The 17,006-nt window shown below is 35.9% G+C and overlaps 1 protein-coding gene and 1 non-coding gene across 6 annotated transcripts in view; one reads left to right on the forward strand and one right to left on the reverse strand.

Annotated features, from left to right (window-relative positions):
* METTL4 (methyltransferase 4, N6-adenosine) overlaps nucleotides 1-17,006 on the forward strand; it is a 43,914-nt gene that overhangs the window by 6,705 nt on the left and 20,203 nt on the right. For all 5 annotated transcript variants that reach the window (XM_058277495.2, XM_058277497.2, XM_058277496.1 and 2 more), the window contains exons 4-5: nucleotides 10,453-10,822; nucleotides 14,049-14,118. In XM_058277495.2, coding sequence (XP_058133478.1) covers nucleotides 10,453-10,822; nucleotides 14,049-14,118 — 440 coding nt within the window. The remainder of the gene's footprint in view (nucleotides 1-10,452; nucleotides 10,823-14,048; nucleotides 14,119-17,006) is intronic.
* On the reverse strand, nucleotides 1,843-1,974 carry LOC111763548 (small nucleolar RNA SNORA38). The gene has a single exon (XR_002796397.1). It is a non-coding gene; the product is annotated as a small nucleolar RNA SNORA38 (small nucleolar RNA).

Consider the following 17,006-nt stretch of genomic DNA (forward strand, 5'->3'; position numbering starts at 1 on the left):
TTGGAAGCTATTGAAAGCACGTGACATGATCAGATTTGATTTTTTTTAATATGCTTTTTTTTAATTTTAAAAGGTATTTAGATTACGTAAATGTTACATAAAAAATATAGGGGCTTCCCATATGCCCTGTTCCCCATGCTGCCCACATTTACCCACTTAATAACATCCTTCATTAGTGTGGTACATTCATTGCAGTCGATGAACACATTTTGGAGCAGTGCCACTAAACATGGATTACAGTTTACACTCTAGTTTATACTCTCTCCCACTCAGTTCTGTGGGTTATGGCAAGATATGTAATGGCCTGTATCTGTCATTGCAGTGTCTTTCAGGGCAATTCCCAAGTCCCGAAAATGCCCCCGTGTTACATCTGCTTTTCCTCTTCCTGACTGCAGAGATTTACTTTTTATTTAATTCACTTAATATTAAGCTCATTTGTTTTTGGACAGAGAATATATTCATACGATAAAATTTAAAATGTGCAAAAAGGATAGAGTAAATAGGCTTCCTCTAATCCCCATCCTCTAGCTCCCAATGTCTTCATCCCAGTATATCCAGTCAGAGGTGTTGTACTTATTTAAAGGCCATCTGTACATATATTTTCCCCTCCCTACTTTTTATTTAAATGGTAACATGCTTCACTCACCTTTGCACCTTGATATTTTCTGTTCACTTAAACATATTTTACAAAGTTTTATACCTTATTGTCTTTCATAGTTTTATTTACTTAGTCTTTAATTGTAGACATTTAGACATTGTCTTAGTTTCCCAGTGCTCTTCAAAAAGTAGCGTGAACTGGATGGTTTATTTATTTTTAAAGATTTATTTTTTATTTATTTCTCTCCCCTTCCCCACCCTCCCCCCGCCCCCAGTTGTCTGCTCTCTCTGTATCCATTCGCTGTGTGTTCTTCTGTGCTTATATTCTTGTCAGTGTCACTGGGAATCTCTGTCTCTTTTTGTTGCGTCATCTTGTTGTGTTAGCTCTCCGTGTGTGCAGTGCCACTCCTGGGCAGGCTGCACTTTTTTCATGCTGGGTGGCTCTCCTTACGGGGCACACTCCTTGTGCGTGGTGCTCCCCTATGTGGGGGACACCCCTGCATGGCAGGGTACTCCTTGTGCTCATCAGCACTCTGTGGACCAGCTCATCACACAGGTCCGGAGGCCCTGGGTTTGAACCCAAGACCTCCCATGTGGTAGGCAGATGCTCTTATCTGTTCAGCCAAATCCACTACCCTGGATGGTTTGAAACAACAGAAATTTATTGTCTCACAGTTCTGGAGGTCCCCTGTAGGGGAGAATCTTTCTTTGCCTCTTCTAGCTTCTGGTATTTAATGGCAGTCATAGTTCCTTGGCTTGTAGATGCATCACTGCAATCTCTGCCTCCTCCATCTTCACATGGCCTTCTCTCTGGTGTCAGTCTGTCTGTGTCCACTTCTCCCCTTCTTCTTATAAGGACACCAGTCATACGCCTACCCTAAACCTGTTTGGCTTCATTTGAACTAATCCCATTTATGGGACTGGGGATTAGGACTTGAACATTTCTTTTTGGAGGACACACTTCAACCCATAATAGATGTTATACACATGTCATTTCCCACATGTATGTGTGTATCTGAAAGATAAATTTCAAGAAGTGGAAATTTCTTGAGTCAGAGGGTTTGAACATTTTGATAGATATTGCCAAATTGCTACTCTAGATGTCATACCACGTTATTAGCATACCAGAAAGGTAGACTTTTGTCTTTTTCTACAGCCTCACAATCATGGTATATTATCAGTGTTTCTGTCTTTGCCATTCTGTCAGGTGAAAAACAGTATTTCAGTATTTTTTTTTTTTTTTTTCTGTGTGGGAAAGGATGATCTGGAGCCTGCGGGGAGCAAGTGGGCTCCAGACTTCTCCAAGTCCACATCTTTTTGCCTCCAATTCTTACGTGTCCAAGGACAGGAAACCACCGACACACTTTTCTAGGAGGGTTATGTTTTTTTTTTTTTAATCCCCCCTGCCCGTGTGGCTTTTTTTGCTTGCTGGCTGCTCTCTATGTCCATTTGCTGTGTGTTCTTCTGTGTCTGTCTTTATTTATTTATTCCCCCCACCTTGCAGCTTGCTTGTTGTCTGCTCTCTGTGTCTATTTGCTGCATGCTCTTCTGTGTTTTTGCTTGTCTCCCTTTTTTGTTGTGTCACCTTGCTGAGTTGGCTCTCCATGGTGCTGGCAGGCTGGGCGGCACTCCGCGGCACTGGCAGGCGAGACTGCCTTCACAAGGAGGCCCTGGGACGTGAACCCAGGGCCTTCCATATGCTAGACGGGAGCCCAGCTGATTGAGTCACAGCTGCTTTCATTCAGTATGGTTTTAATTTGCATTTATTATTGGTGGGGTTAAGGATTTTTACATGTGATTAAAAGTCATTTGTATTTCTTTTTATGAGAACTGTATTTCTTTTGCACATTAAAAAAATAAGTTGTTCTTTATCTTACTGATTTATAGGCACTCTTCATGTGTTAGGGAAATTAGCTGTTTGTGACTTAGGTTGCACATATAGTTTCTCTAGTTAGTCATTTGGATTTTATAATTGTTTTTTTCCTTGTAGACAATATTTTATTTTTATTTAGTTGATTTTATTAATTTTTTTCTTTTATGACTTACAGATTTTTGAGTCTTAATTAGAAAGATATTTCTTTCCCAAGACTATAAAAGAATGTCTACATATTTTCTTATAGAACATTTATGGTTTTATTTCATATTTAAATCTTTGATCCATTTAGGTTTCATCCTTCTGAAAGTATGGGGTATAGATCTACCTTTTTTTCCCCAGATGGTTACCCATTTATCCTGCCATTATTTATTGAAATTTTTGCTGCTAATTTGAGATGCTAATTATACCAAATTCACCTATGTATTTGAGTTTACTTCTGGACCTTGAGATATATTTAATTTTCTATCTTTATTTTATTTGTTTGCCAGTCTCTTTTGAGGTTTATAATTTGAATATAATATAATATGAATATATTTTAATATTTGGTAGTGCGAGTGTCCCCAAACCTATCATCTCTTCACTGTTTCTCTTTTATAATGTTTTTCTGGTTTAAAAAAAAAAATTATTTTTCCTTATATGGATTTTAGGATCAATTTCAATGTCTAGTTAGAAAAATGGAATTTTTATAGCATCAAGTTAAATTTATAAATTAGGGAAGAATTAACATAATGTGAATATGTCTTTCCATTCGTTCAAATTTGTTCAAATTTCTGTTGTGTCATTTTGTGAAGTTTTCTTTATTAAGGCCTTGCAAATTTCTTGTTAAGTTGCAGTACTGTTTTTCTTTTTGTTGAGTCTCTTTGGTTTTCCAGGTATACAATTACTTCTGTAAACTATAGTAGTTTTACTTAAACCTTTCCAATTTTATCTCTAATTTCTTTATCTTGTCTAATTATGTAGGCTGGAAAATATAATACAGTATTTGCAAGGGGAGCTGTCCTTGTTCCTGACTTGGGACAATTTTCTCATTAAGTGTACTGCTGGCATCATTATACTTTCCTAATGTCTATAGGATCTGTAGTGATAAACTTTTTATTCCTAATATTGGAGATTTGTGTTCTTACTCTTTATAACTAGGGCTTGTCAATTTTATTGATTTTTTTGGGGGGAAGAATTAGCTTTTGGCTTTATTAATTTTCTTTAATAATTACAAGTTTTGTTTTATTTTGTTGTTTTCTGCTCTTTATTATTTTCGTTTTCTTTAACTTGTGTTTACTTTGCTCTTTTTCTGACTTCTTGAAGTAGAACTGTAGGTCAGTGATTTTAGATCTTTTTTTCTTTTCTAATATAAGCATTTAAAGCTGGAAGTGTCCCTCTAATCACTGGTTTAGTTGCATTCCACACATTTTGGTATTTAGTATTTTCACTTTCATTCAATTCAAAGTGTTTCCTAATTTCTCTGTGATTTCCTCTTTGAACTATATGAATTAATTAGAAGTGCTCTGCATCATTTGCAGATATTTGGAGTTTACCTAGAAATCTTGTTATTGATTTCTCACATAATTAGAATGAATTTAATTGAATTGATTTAATTAAATTTAGAGGATTTCAGTCCTCAAAAATTTATTGATCCTTGTTTTATGGCCCAGTTTATGGGTTATCTTTATGATGGTACTGTCTGCTATTGAATGAGCATTCTATAGAATATGTAGTGTTCTATGAATGTCAGTTAGATCAAATTGGTGGATAGTGCTGTTCAGGGCTTCTGTGTCTTTAGAGATTTTTGGTCTAGTTGGTCTTTTAATTGCTGGGAGAGGAGAGTTAAATCTATAATGAATTGTCTATGTTCCCCTCTTATTCTGTGGTTTCCTTTGCTTCGTGGATTTTGAGGCACTATTAATAGATGCATACATATTTATGATTATTATGTCTTCCTGGTAAATTGACACATTCATTTGTTGTGAAATGTCCCTTGTATTTTCATTAAAACTCTCTCTTGAAGTCTATTTTATCTATATATTTAAACAGTCACTCTAGCCTTCTTATTATTTACATGATACATTTTTTCCCATCCCTAAGCTTTAACCTTCTTATATTTAAATTGTGTCTCTTTTAGGTAGTGTATAGTTGGCTCTTTCTTTTTTACCTATTCTTTCAATCTTAACTTTTTAATCAGAGTGTATGCCATTAACAATTACTGTAACTTTATGATTGGATTCAAGTTTATTTTTCAGTTCTTATTTTGTTTGGCCCCCTCTCCTTTTTTTAAAAATTTTTATTATTTTATTTTATTTATTCATTTAAAAAAAATTACATTAAAAAAATATGAGGTTCCCATTCACCCCCACCGCCCCCACCCCACCACTCCCCCCAGAGTAACACTCTCCCCCATCATCATGACACATCCATTGCATCTGGTGAGTACATCTCTGGGCATCACTGCACCCCATGGCCAATGGGCCACACCATAGCCCACACTCTCCCACGTTCCATCCAGTGGGCCATGGGAGGACCCCCTCTCCTTTTGGTTCATCTGTTTCACCTTTCCTGCCTTTTTTAGATTATTGGAATATTTTTTAGTTTCCATTTTAAATTATCTCCATTGTTTGGCTCTCTTTTTTTCATATAATTTTTCAAATGATTGCTCTCGCAATTACAATATATACCTAATCCTTCACAGTCTTGGAATTACTGTTATATACCATTTCACCTGAAATGTAGAGACCTTGCAACCATGTAGGTTCCTTTCTAGCAAGACTGGTTTTTATGTTAGAGTTTTTATATGTATTGCATCTACATATTTCGAAAACCATACCAGACAGTATTATAACACCTTCTTTAAGCACACATACATATTTTAAAGAACTTCAGTGGGGGAAATAATCCTTTTATATTTATCTGGATATTTACCTTTTTTGTTGCTCTTCTTTTAGTCTTGATGATCCCAGTTTTTCTTTGGTGTCATTTTCTCCTCAGCCTGAAAAACTTCCTTTAACATGTTTTGTATGGTAGGTTTGCTGGCAATGGATTATCTTATTTTTTTTTCATATGAGAAATGTCTTTTTTTTGCTTGCCTTTCTGCTGGGTATTCACTACTGACAGGTTTTTTTTTTTCTTCCAGCACTTTAAAGATACTGTTTCAGTCTTCTAATGTCCGTGATTCCTGTTGAGAAATCCATCATTATTCTACTTATTGTTTCCCTGTATTTTATTTTTTCTAGCTGTTTTTCATGTTTTTTCCTCTTTTTTTCTTTCTACCTTAATACTCCCTTGTTATCCTTTTCGTGTCTGTAGAGTCTCCCATGATTTCACCTCTTATTACTGATTTTGATAATTTTTGTCTCCTCTCTTTTTTCCCTGATTAGTCTAGCCAGAAGTTTATCAATTTTATTGATCTCAAAGAACCAGCTTTTGGTTTCATTGACTTTTCTCTATTGTTTTTCTATAAAAATTTTTTGCTTTGAATTTAATTGTATCCTTTTCTCAGCTTATTTTGGATTTAATTTGCTCTTATTTTTCTAGTTTCTTAAGGTGGGAGCTAAGGTCACTAATTTAAAACTTTTCCTATTTTATTCTATTTTTAAAAATATTTATCTCCCCTTCCCCACCCCCCCTCCAATTGTCTCCTCTTTGTGTCCATTTGTTGTGTGTTCTTCTGTGTCTGCTTGTCTACTCTTTAGGCAGCACTGGGAACTGATCCTGGGACCTTCCAGAGTAGGCTAAGGCGCCACCTTAGCTCCCTGGTCTGCTGCATCTCTTATTGTCTCTCTTCTGTGTCCCTTTTTATTGGGTCATCTTACTGCACCAGCTCTCCACTCAGGCCAGCTTGCTGCATGGCCCAGCACTCCTGTGCGGACCAGCACCCCTGCATGGGCCAGCTCACTGCGTGGGCTAGCACTCCCCGTGGGTCAGCTCGCCTTCACCAGGAGGCCCTGGGAATTGAACCCTGGACCTTCCATATAGAAGATGGGAGCCCAATCGCTTGAGCCACATCTTCTTCCCTCCTCTTTTATATGTTAGATGTTTAGTGATATAAATGTCCCCCTAAGTACTGTATTAGTGACATCCCACAAATTTGAATATGTTGTGTTTTCATTCAATTCAAAACACTTTCTAATTTCTCTTTTGATTTCTTTTTTGACCTATGGATGATTTAAAAGTGTTTTCTTTAAGTTTCTAAATAGGGATTTTCAACTGATTTTTCCATTCTTGATTCTTATTTAATTCCATTGTGAGCCACAAATATACTTTGTATGACATGAATCTTTTAAAATTTACCAAGACTTGTTTTATGGCCCAGAATATCTTCTATTTTGGTAAATGTTCTGTGTTTTCTTCTCTTGGTCTCTGGAATGTTCTATAAATGTCCATTAGATCAAGTTATTGATAGTGTTGTTCAGGTCTTCTATATCCTTACTGATTTTAATTCTTGAAAGGAGGTATTGAAATATCTACTAATTACATTTATAGGTTTGACTCTTTTTCCTTATAGTTTTTTTAACAAATCATTTTCATTGATATATATTAGTAAAATATATAGACATATATTTAATAGGTATCAATTATAGGCTCAATATGTGTGGGGAAATTTTACATGAGTTTAACTCTCATACACTGGGGAAATAGGTTGTTATATATTCCAAGGTAAGGCCCACTGACAGGGTGCTGATTTCTATAGAACCCTCAGGTTCTTTTCTTTGAGGTACTTTTTCTCCTTTGTTGGCTCGTTAGGTATATATTTTGTTTTGTTAATTTAGTGGTTGCCTTAAAGTTGATAGCAACCGTCATTAATTATTACAGTATAACTTCAAGTGATGTTATACCATTATGTGTGGTATAAGAAATTTTTCTATAACGGTATACTTCCATTTTTCTCCTGCGGATGTTTTTGCTGTTGTTATCGTAATTTTGCTTATGTTATAATCCCACTTGTATTATTAACATTGTTTTTTTTTTTTTGTTTAAACAATCAACTATCTTTTAAAGAGATTTAAATACTAAGAAAAATATGTTTATTTTTATTTATTTAGTTCCCATTTATGGTATCCTTCATTCCTGTGCATAGGTCCATATTTCCATCTGGCATTGCTTTTCTTCTGCCTGGGGCACTTCCTTTAGCAGGTCTGCTGCTTCTGAATTCTTTTTTTTTTTTTTAAAGATTTTATTTATTTATTTAATTTCCCCCCCTCCCCTGGTTGTCTGTTCTTGGTGTCTATTTGCTGTGTCTTGTTTCTTTGTCCGCTTCTGTTGTCGTCAGCGGCACGGGAAGTGTGGGCGGCGCCATTCCTGGGCAGGCTGCTCTTTCTTTTCACGCTGGGCGGCTTTCCTCACGGGCGCACTCCTTGCGCGTGGGGCTCCCCCACGCGGGGGACACCCTTGCGTGGCAAGGCACTCCTTGCGCGCATCAGCGCTGCGCATGGCCAGCTCCACACGGGTCAAGGAGGCCCGGGGTTTGAACCGCGGACCTCCCATATGGTAGACGGACGCCCTAACCACTGGGCCTAAGTCCGTTTCCCTGCTTCTGAATTCTTTCAGCTTTTTTATGTCTGAAAAAGTCTTTATTTTGTCTTCATATTTGAAAAATATTTTTGCTTTCTGGGTTGACAGTTTTTTTTTTCCACTACTTTAAAGATGTTGCTCTGCTCTCTTCTTACTTCCGTTGTTTCTGTATTCTAGATTCTGTCTCTGAGTTAGCTTATTTTAATTGTTTCTAATCAGTGAAATCGCACAATTAATTGTCCCTTTGCATCTAGCTTATTTCTCCCAACATGATGTCTTTTGGGTTCATCCATGTTGTAGCATATATCAGAACTTCATTCTTTCTACAGCTGAATAATATTCCACTGTATGTATGTAGCATATTTCATTTATCCATTCATCAGTTGATGGACTCCTTGGTTGTTTCCATCTTTTGACAATTGGGAATAATACTTTTATGACCAGTGGTGTGAAAATATCTGTTCAAGTTACTGTTTTCAGTTCTTTACGTATACTGAGTAGTGGGATTGCCAGGTCATATGGTGGTTCTTTACTTAGCTTTTTGAGGAACTGCCAACCTGTCTTCCACAATGGCTGTGCACCGTTTATTTTATAGTCCTACCAACAGTGAATGAGTGTTCCTATTTTCCTGCTTTTTTACATTCCTGATTATTTTTTATTTATTGGTAAGACACTTCAATTTTAGTTTGTTGGCTGTGGGATATTTTTATATCCCTGCAAATATTCTTGAGCTTTGTTCTTGATCAAAGTTATTTTGAAACTTGTTGATCCTTTTGAGATTGTCCTTTAAGTTTTTTTAGGTAGCTACAGAGCAGACTTTAGTCTAGAGCTTTTATTTTTTCCCCCGGTTATGGAGACAGTATCCTTTTAGTAGTCTAACTGATGCCCTGTGCATTATGAGGTTTTCCACTTTGGCTGGTAGATGCACAAACTGTTCCCAGCTTTGGGTGAGCTTTAGGGATTATTCCCACTAATTATTTCATTGTTTTTTTTTCCCTAACCTTGGTTAGTTTCATTGTACATGTGTGTTGATCAAGTCTCCAGCTGGAGACTCGAGGGGATCTGCTATAGATCTCAAGAGCTCTCCTTCTCTGCAGCTCTCTCTGCTCTGGTACTGCTCTGCAGACTCCATCTGCCTTGACCTTTTGAGACTCCGCAGTCCATCTCCCCAACACTTTGATCAAGTGATTGAAAGTTGCAACACAATAATGAGATATATTGACCTCATGTACCTCCCTCCCTATGTTGCTGTCTGGAAACTTTCTCAAGGCAGTAAGCTGGTACAATCATTTGTTTCTTTATTTTTATGGACAACTGTCCCTTGCTGCCTGACATCCAAAGTCTGAAACTCTTTCTTTTTCCCACAAACACAACCTGTTTAATTTGCATTTTTAATTTTTCCCCCCATCACTTTCTTAATTCTAGATAGTCAAAAACAATAAATTGAACTCTGATTTGCAGCACTTTCAAGTGCACAGTATGACATTAGTGAATGTAGCATTGGGAAGATATTGCAGTAGCACACCTTTGTATAATATTTGCACCATATAGATAAAATAAACCACTTGAAAACTTAAAAAAAAAAGTGCATTTATTTTAATCATTCCCAGTGGAAGGATAAATTTGATCCCTGATACCTCTACTCCTCTTGTACAGAAATGGAACTCAGTCATGCATGTATTCATTCTTTCATTCATTCATTTATCTTTATTAGAGAAGTTTGGGTTTACAGAACAATCAGGCATAAAATACAGGATTCACATTCATCACCCCACCACCAACACCTTGCATTGGGGTGGAACATTTGTTACAATTGATATAGCACATTTTTATAATTGTGCTATTAATTAAAATCCGTGGTTTAACTTGGGGTTTACTGTTCGTGTTATGTAGTTCCATGGATTAAAAAAAAATTTTTAAATGCTGTTACCATATGTACAATGGAACATTTACCCTTTTTTTCATATTCAGATATGTATTTCAGTGCTGTTAATTGCATTCACAATGTGCCACCATTACCACCATCCCATATCAAAACTTCCCTCATTCCAAATAGCAACCCTTTACATTTTAAGCCTAATTTTGTATTTTCTATTCCCCACTCTTTCCTCTGGTTACCTGTATTCTAGATTTGGATTCTATGAGTTTGCTTATTCTAATTGTTTCCAATCAGTGAGATCTTACATTATGTGTCCTTTTTAAGGACAAATTTTAAGAATATATTTTCCTATTATATTACTTGGTTATTTAATTGTTGGTATATTTCTGAGGTTTGCTTCATTCTACAATCAGGAAACAATTCAAATATATACCAATACATTCCTTTTATTCTAGTATTGTATTTTATTGTAAGCATTAAGAATGTTGACTTCAATGTATAAATTCAAATATTTTAAAAATAGTGTAAATTTTTTTTTTTATTAAATTGTTTCAGTGTCAGTGTCCTTCTTTTCATATATTCTTAAAATTTTCTCTTACAGATCAGGGGGCTGATTTTGGATGGATCTTCACAGTTAGTTCAAGAAGGTCTCAAAAGTGGCTTTCTTTCTCCAATTTCTGACAAGCAGGACAAGTATAGTGAACCCCTTACTTTACCAGTTGATACCTGCAATTTGTCGGAATTATGTGAAATGGCAAAACATTTGCCTTTTTTGAGTGAAATGAAACTTGAGACATTACAATTAATGGAAGATGATATGTCTATTACAGAGCAGGATTTACTTTCAAGGGTTGTTGTAAACAACTCTAGCTATACAAAAATGATTACGTTAATGGGACAGAAATACCTGCTGCCACCAAAAAGCAGTTTTCTTTTGTCTGACGTTTCTTATATGCAGCCACTTCTGAATTGTAAGTAATTATTATGTTTATTATTAGAAATAGATAATTTTTTTGCAACTTCAAAAGTCAAGACCTAGTTTGAATTTTGAATGAGTGTCAACATTTTATGAGAAAGGGTTAACACTTTTCCAAGTTTAATCTTGGAATTAAAGTTTATTTTAAAGTGCTGCCTTTTTCCTTTTTTAAAAATTTTATTTTGAATTCTTAACCTAATTAGTCTCCAAGAGAATAAATAATAGTTACTGTGCTTACTTAGAAATTCTGGATACAATTGTGTTTACCCAATTGACTTTACTTAACTCTTCTTTTTTTTTAAATACCCTCTCCCCACTGAGATGGCTCCCTTGCTCCCTTGCCTGTATTGCTCATTGTTTTTGTTTGTTGTTTGCCCTCTTTTTTTTTTCCTTGTTGTCTGCTTGTTGTTTGCTTTTTCTGTTAGGAGGCACCAGGAACTGAAACCAGGACCTCCCATGTGGGAGTCGGGTGCTCAGCTCCTTGAGCCGCATCTGTTCCTTGCTTGTTTGTTTTTGCTCATTGTCTACTTGTTGTTTTGCTAACTCTTCTTCATAGCAAAGTAGGGGCACATCAGATATGAATATTAATTTCTGAGTTGTTCCCAGAATTTTAGTTTAAATTTTAAGCTCATGTTCAAGTTTATTGTCTAAAATGCCTTAAGAAGTTTTTCTTCACAATGTTAAAGAATTTAAATATTGAAATCCACAGTCACAGACCTGGGTTTGAATTTAGATTCTGAAACTTAACTGTGAGTCTTTGCGCTATCGCTTCACAAAACTGAACCTCAGTTTCTGAATCTATGAAATGAATATGTGATATACCTACTTCTTAGGGTTGTTTTAGGATTAAATGAGATAATTTGCACCAGGTGCTTAGTGCAGTGATTTATTTGTTTTTAATAAATTATACAACATGTCCTAAGGCATACGGTGTATAAGAGATGTTCAAATCAAATGCAATCAGCTGTTATTATTTGGACATTGTAGAGCAAATTTAAAGTTATGAAACAACTACAACATAGCTTATTAATGAAAAGTTTCTTTTAATTACTATCAAGCCATCTTACAGATGATTGATTATGCATATAACAGTGTCATAAACTTTTCAAAGGTAAATGACAGTAGAACGAATTAATGAAAAAGTCATACTATGTTTGGACTTCTTTTTTTTAAAGATTTATTTTACCTATTCCCCGCCTCCCACCCCACCTCATTGCTCGAGCTCGCCGTCTGCTCTCTCTCTCCATTTGCTCTGTGCTCTGTCTGTTCATCTTCTCTTTAGGAGGCACAAGGAACCAAACCTTGGACTTCCCATGTGGGGAGAGACGTGCTCAATCCCTTGAGCCATCTCAGCTCCTTGGTTTGTTGTGGGTCTCATTTGTCTTTCCTCTTAGTTGTGTCATCTTGTCAGCTCACTGCACCTTCCTGTTGTGTCATCTCGCTTTCTTGTTTGTCTTCTCCAGGAGCCACCAGGAACTGAACCTGGGACCTCTCATGGGGTATGCGGGAACCCATTTGCTTGGGCCACATCCTCTTCCCTGCTGTGATTTTTTGATGTTTGTTACTCCAGTGGAAGAGTTGTTACCCCTTATTTTAACTTGAGTTCTTCTGATTGCAACATTTTTGATTATGCATTTAAAATATATACTTAATATTTATAAAAAAGGGGAGAAAGGACAGTTCTTCCTTACAGTGAAATTCCAACTAATAAGTGTGGATGAAATGATGGAACCGAAAATTTCCGTTTGATAATTTACCATAGTAGTGACTATTGCTGGCAGATATCTCCAGTGGATGTCAAAAGAATAAGTGAAAAGATGAGACACAGAATATTTGCCTAGACTCAAATAATCTCCTGCAAAATATTTATTAATTATAAAGGGAAAAAAATAATTTTACATGGAGAAACCTGGCAGACAACACTTGGATTAAGTGATTAAAGGTTGCCACACAATAATGAGATATATTGACCTCATGTACCTCCTGATACGATGCTTTGATAAGGGTACAATATTGCTTCTGTGGTACTATTGCCAGAAGTGAATAACCTACATTTAATCATGAGGAAACATTACACCCATGTTGTGAGACAGTCTATCCATTAACTAGCTGGTAGCTTTCAAAAGTGTCAGGATCATATAAGATAAAGAAACACTGAGGAGATTCAGAAGACCTGGCAACTAAATGCAACATGTAACTCTGGTTTGGAACTGGACCAGAAAAAAGGACATTAGGAGAAAATTGGGGAAATTTTATTGTGGTGGATATATCTATTATTATTGTATCAATTTTAATTTCTTGGTTTTTAGAATTATATTGTTATCTAAAAGGTTAACATTTGGTGAATCTGAGTGAAAGGTATATGGGAACTCTTTGTACTACTTATGTACTTTTGAAATAAGACTGAAATTATTTCCAAATTAAAAGTTCAAAAAAAGTAAAGCACCTAGGCTTGATAGGATCATATTTATATGGTTGTGAGAATTATGGGAATTTGAAAATCATTAGTGCCCAACTCAGTGGAGCTGTAATCATCTGCAGGTAGACTCTGTAAAAATTGCAAGAGGTAAAATTATGTTAAAATTTTAGAGGTAATAATTTGTAAGGGAAATCTCCAGTTTTTTTAAGATAAATTATTTTAATAAATGCCACAAAGCCTTTTTTGTTGTGTTCCGTTACATTTGTATTTATAGTGAATGCAGTTTTTTTTTTTAAGATTTATTTATTTTTTTATTTATTTCTCTCCCCTTCCTTGCCCCACCCCTCTCTGTGTCCGTTTGCTGTGTTTTCTTCTGTGTCTGCTTGTGTTCTTCTTAGCGGCACTTGGAATCTGTGTCTCGTTTTTTTGTTGTTGTTGCATCATCTTGCTGTGTCAGCTCTCTGTGTGTGTGGTGCCATTCCTGGTCAGGCTGCACTTTTTTTTTTTCGCGCTGGGCAGCTCTTCTTATGGGGCTCACTCCTTGTGCATGGGACTCCCCTACACGGGGGACACTCCTGCGTGGCATGGCACATCTTGCACGCATCAGCACTGCGCGTGGGCCAGCTCGTCACATGGGTCGGGAGGCCCTGGGTTTGAACCTTGGACCTCCCATGTAGTAGCTGGACGCCCTATCCATTGGACCAAATCCGCTTCCCGTGACTGCCGTTTTGAAGTACTTATTTCGTGTTTAGAGTGATCATGTATAGAAGGTTTTTTTCTGAAACTCTGTCTTTGTTTTCAGGTGGGGTAAAATATGATGTAATTGTGATAGATCCACCATGGCAGAACAAATCAGTTAAAAGAAGTAACAGGTAAGTGGAAATATCTATTATATATGTTATCTAAAAACTCTGCAGTCCTTTGTACATTCTCGTTAAGTATACTAAAAAATTGCTCTATGATTCATGTTTTCTGAAACTTCTAAAATTTTTTAAACAGTTTTAAAATTTTAATTTCCTTAACTAGATAATTCAGGATGATTCTCTTGAAACTATATGTAGGTCTAAGAATGCCAAAAGTAATATAACCTGCTATGGATTGGTCATGAATGAATTTGTCTAATCCATTCTTATGTTTATTTTAGTTTACATCACCTAAATTAACCCAAAAAGTTTAATTAGTTACCAAGATGACATCTCTTTGTAATACCTTTTTTAGATTAGAAAAGTTGTGAGCTTAAAAACGTTCATGCGTAACATTCAGAATTCTCATACATTACCCTGCCGCCAACACCTTGCATTGCTGAGAGACATTTGTTACAGAGTATAAAAGAGCATCATCAAAATATTACTGCTAATTATGGTCCATAGCTTACATTTGATGTATTTTTTTCCTCATAATATGATAACTTTTTTTTTAAACTTTAAGAGGTTTCCCCCTCCCCCTCTAGTTCTAGACAATGTCTTCAGTTGACATTTCTTCTCACTGTTCAGTTTTTTAGGTTGACAGTTCCTATTTCCTTGACTTAAACTTCATTTGCAATTTCCACATCTTCACAATTATATTTATTAATTTTTAAAAAAATTATTTATTTATTTATTTCCCTCCCCCCTCACCACCCCAGTTGTCTGTTTTCTGTGTCTAATTGCTGAGTCTTGTTTTTTTCTCCACTTCTGTTGTTGTCAGTGGCACGGGAATCTGTGTCTCTTTTTCTTGCACATCTTGTTGTGTCAGCTCTCTGTGTGCGTGGTGCACTTTCTTTCGTGCTGGGCGGCTCTTCTTACGGGGCGTGCTCCTTGCGCGTGGGGCTCCCCTATGCTGGGCACACCCCTGTGTGGCACGGCACTCCTTGCACGCATCAGCACTGCGCACAATTACATTTAAATTCCTTACGCTCTTTAAAATTTTTCAGTTTTTAAAAAATTTATTGTAGTATATCACTCATACATAAACATACATAAAAGTTAAGTGTATAGTAATCGTTGTGAACTTACAAAACAAACCTACCTCACCCTACCACCAATATCTTGCACTGTTGTTAAACATTTTTAAACTAGTGATTAAAGAGCATCATCAAAATATTGCTACTACCAAAGTATTTCCCCCCAACCCACCCTATTATTATTATTATCTTTATATCATTTATATATAAACATATATAAACAATAAGTATAGAGTAAAAGTTGTGAAATTACAAAGCAAACATGCATAACATCATACAGGAGTTCCATGTATTGAACCTCCACCACCACCTTGCGTTGTCATGAGACATTTGTAATAGATTAAGAATGAATATTGTCAAAATCTTACTATTAATTTTAGTCCTTATCTTACATTTGGTGTATTTTCCCCCCAACCCAACCTGTTACTATTTTTAAATATATAGTTTATGACAGAGGTTGTAAACTTATAAAACAATCATGCACATGTGCAAAATCCCCAAACCAAACCCCTCTCTCAACATACCACACTGTGGTGGAACATTGTTATAGATTATAAGATAATCTGATTGTTACCACAAACATAGTGTACATTTGGCACATTTTCCATACTGCCCCATTGTCCACACAGTACATCTTTGGCATAGGTGCAAGAGTATTATATTCTTACTGCTAACCACAATCCATAGGTCACTCCAGTTGTATTTTTCCCGTACTTCCCCACATTCCCACCATATTTTCCTGTATTTGGATATGATCAAATAATGGTGTACATTTGCTCTAGCTCACAAAGGACACTCTTGCATCTGTACCATCAACCACAATTCTCATCCACATCTGGGTTTACTGTGCTATTCAGTTCCTAGATTATTCTCAAGCATTCTGTCAATTGGCATTTACAACCCTAGACTATCATTTTCAGCCACATCACCATTTATAAACTGGCTGTTATATACTATGTGTTACCATCCACTCTATACGTTTCCACACTTTTACAGTAAAGCTCATTAAAACTTCTACATACATTAAACATCAGTAGTCCATCATCGTCCTCTTAATCTCCTTTATGAATCCACCACCTACCACCAGGTATTGGAAGATATTTTCCTACATTTTCTTCTGAAGCTTTATGGTTCTTACTTTTATATTTAGGTTTTTGAATCATTTTGAGTTAATTTTTGGATACGGTGTGAGATAGGGGTCTTCTTTTGGCTATGGATATTCAGTTTTCTCAGCACCATTTGTTGAATGGACTGTTCTGCCCAAGCTGAGTGGGTTTGACAGGTTAGTCAAAATCACTTCACCATACATGTGAGGGTCTGTTTTTGAACTATCAGTTTGGTTCCCTTGGTCTTTGTGTCAGTTTTTATGCCAGTACCATGCTGTTTTTACCACTGTAGCAAGGTAACATGATTTAAAGTCTGATGATAAGAGTCCTCTAACTTCACTTTTCCTTTTTAAGATATTTCTGGCTATTCAGGACCCCTTACCCTTCCAAATAAAATTGGTAATCGTGCTTTTGATTAAAAAAAAAATGCTGGTGAAGTTTTTATTGGGATTGCAGTGAATCTGTATATCAGTTTGAGTAGAATTGACATCTTAATGATGTTTATTCTTCTGTACCATGAGCATGGAATGTTGTTTTATTTATTTAGGCCTTTTTTGATTTCTTTTAACATTGAGTTGCAGTTTTCTGAATACAAGTGCTTTATATCATTGGTTTAGTTTATTCCTGACTATTTGAGTTTTATCTGTTATATTTTATTGTCACCACTCTTTTGACACTTTTTGTTATTTTTATTGATACAATCTTCATTTCT

Source organism: Dasypus novemcinctus, chromosome 16 (genome assembly GCF_030445035.2).
Source record: "Dasypus novemcinctus isolate mDasNov1 chromosome 16, mDasNov1.1.hap2, whole genome shotgun sequence".
Lineage (NCBI taxonomy): Eukaryota > Metazoa > Chordata > Mammalia > Cingulata > Dasypodidae > Dasypus > Dasypus novemcinctus.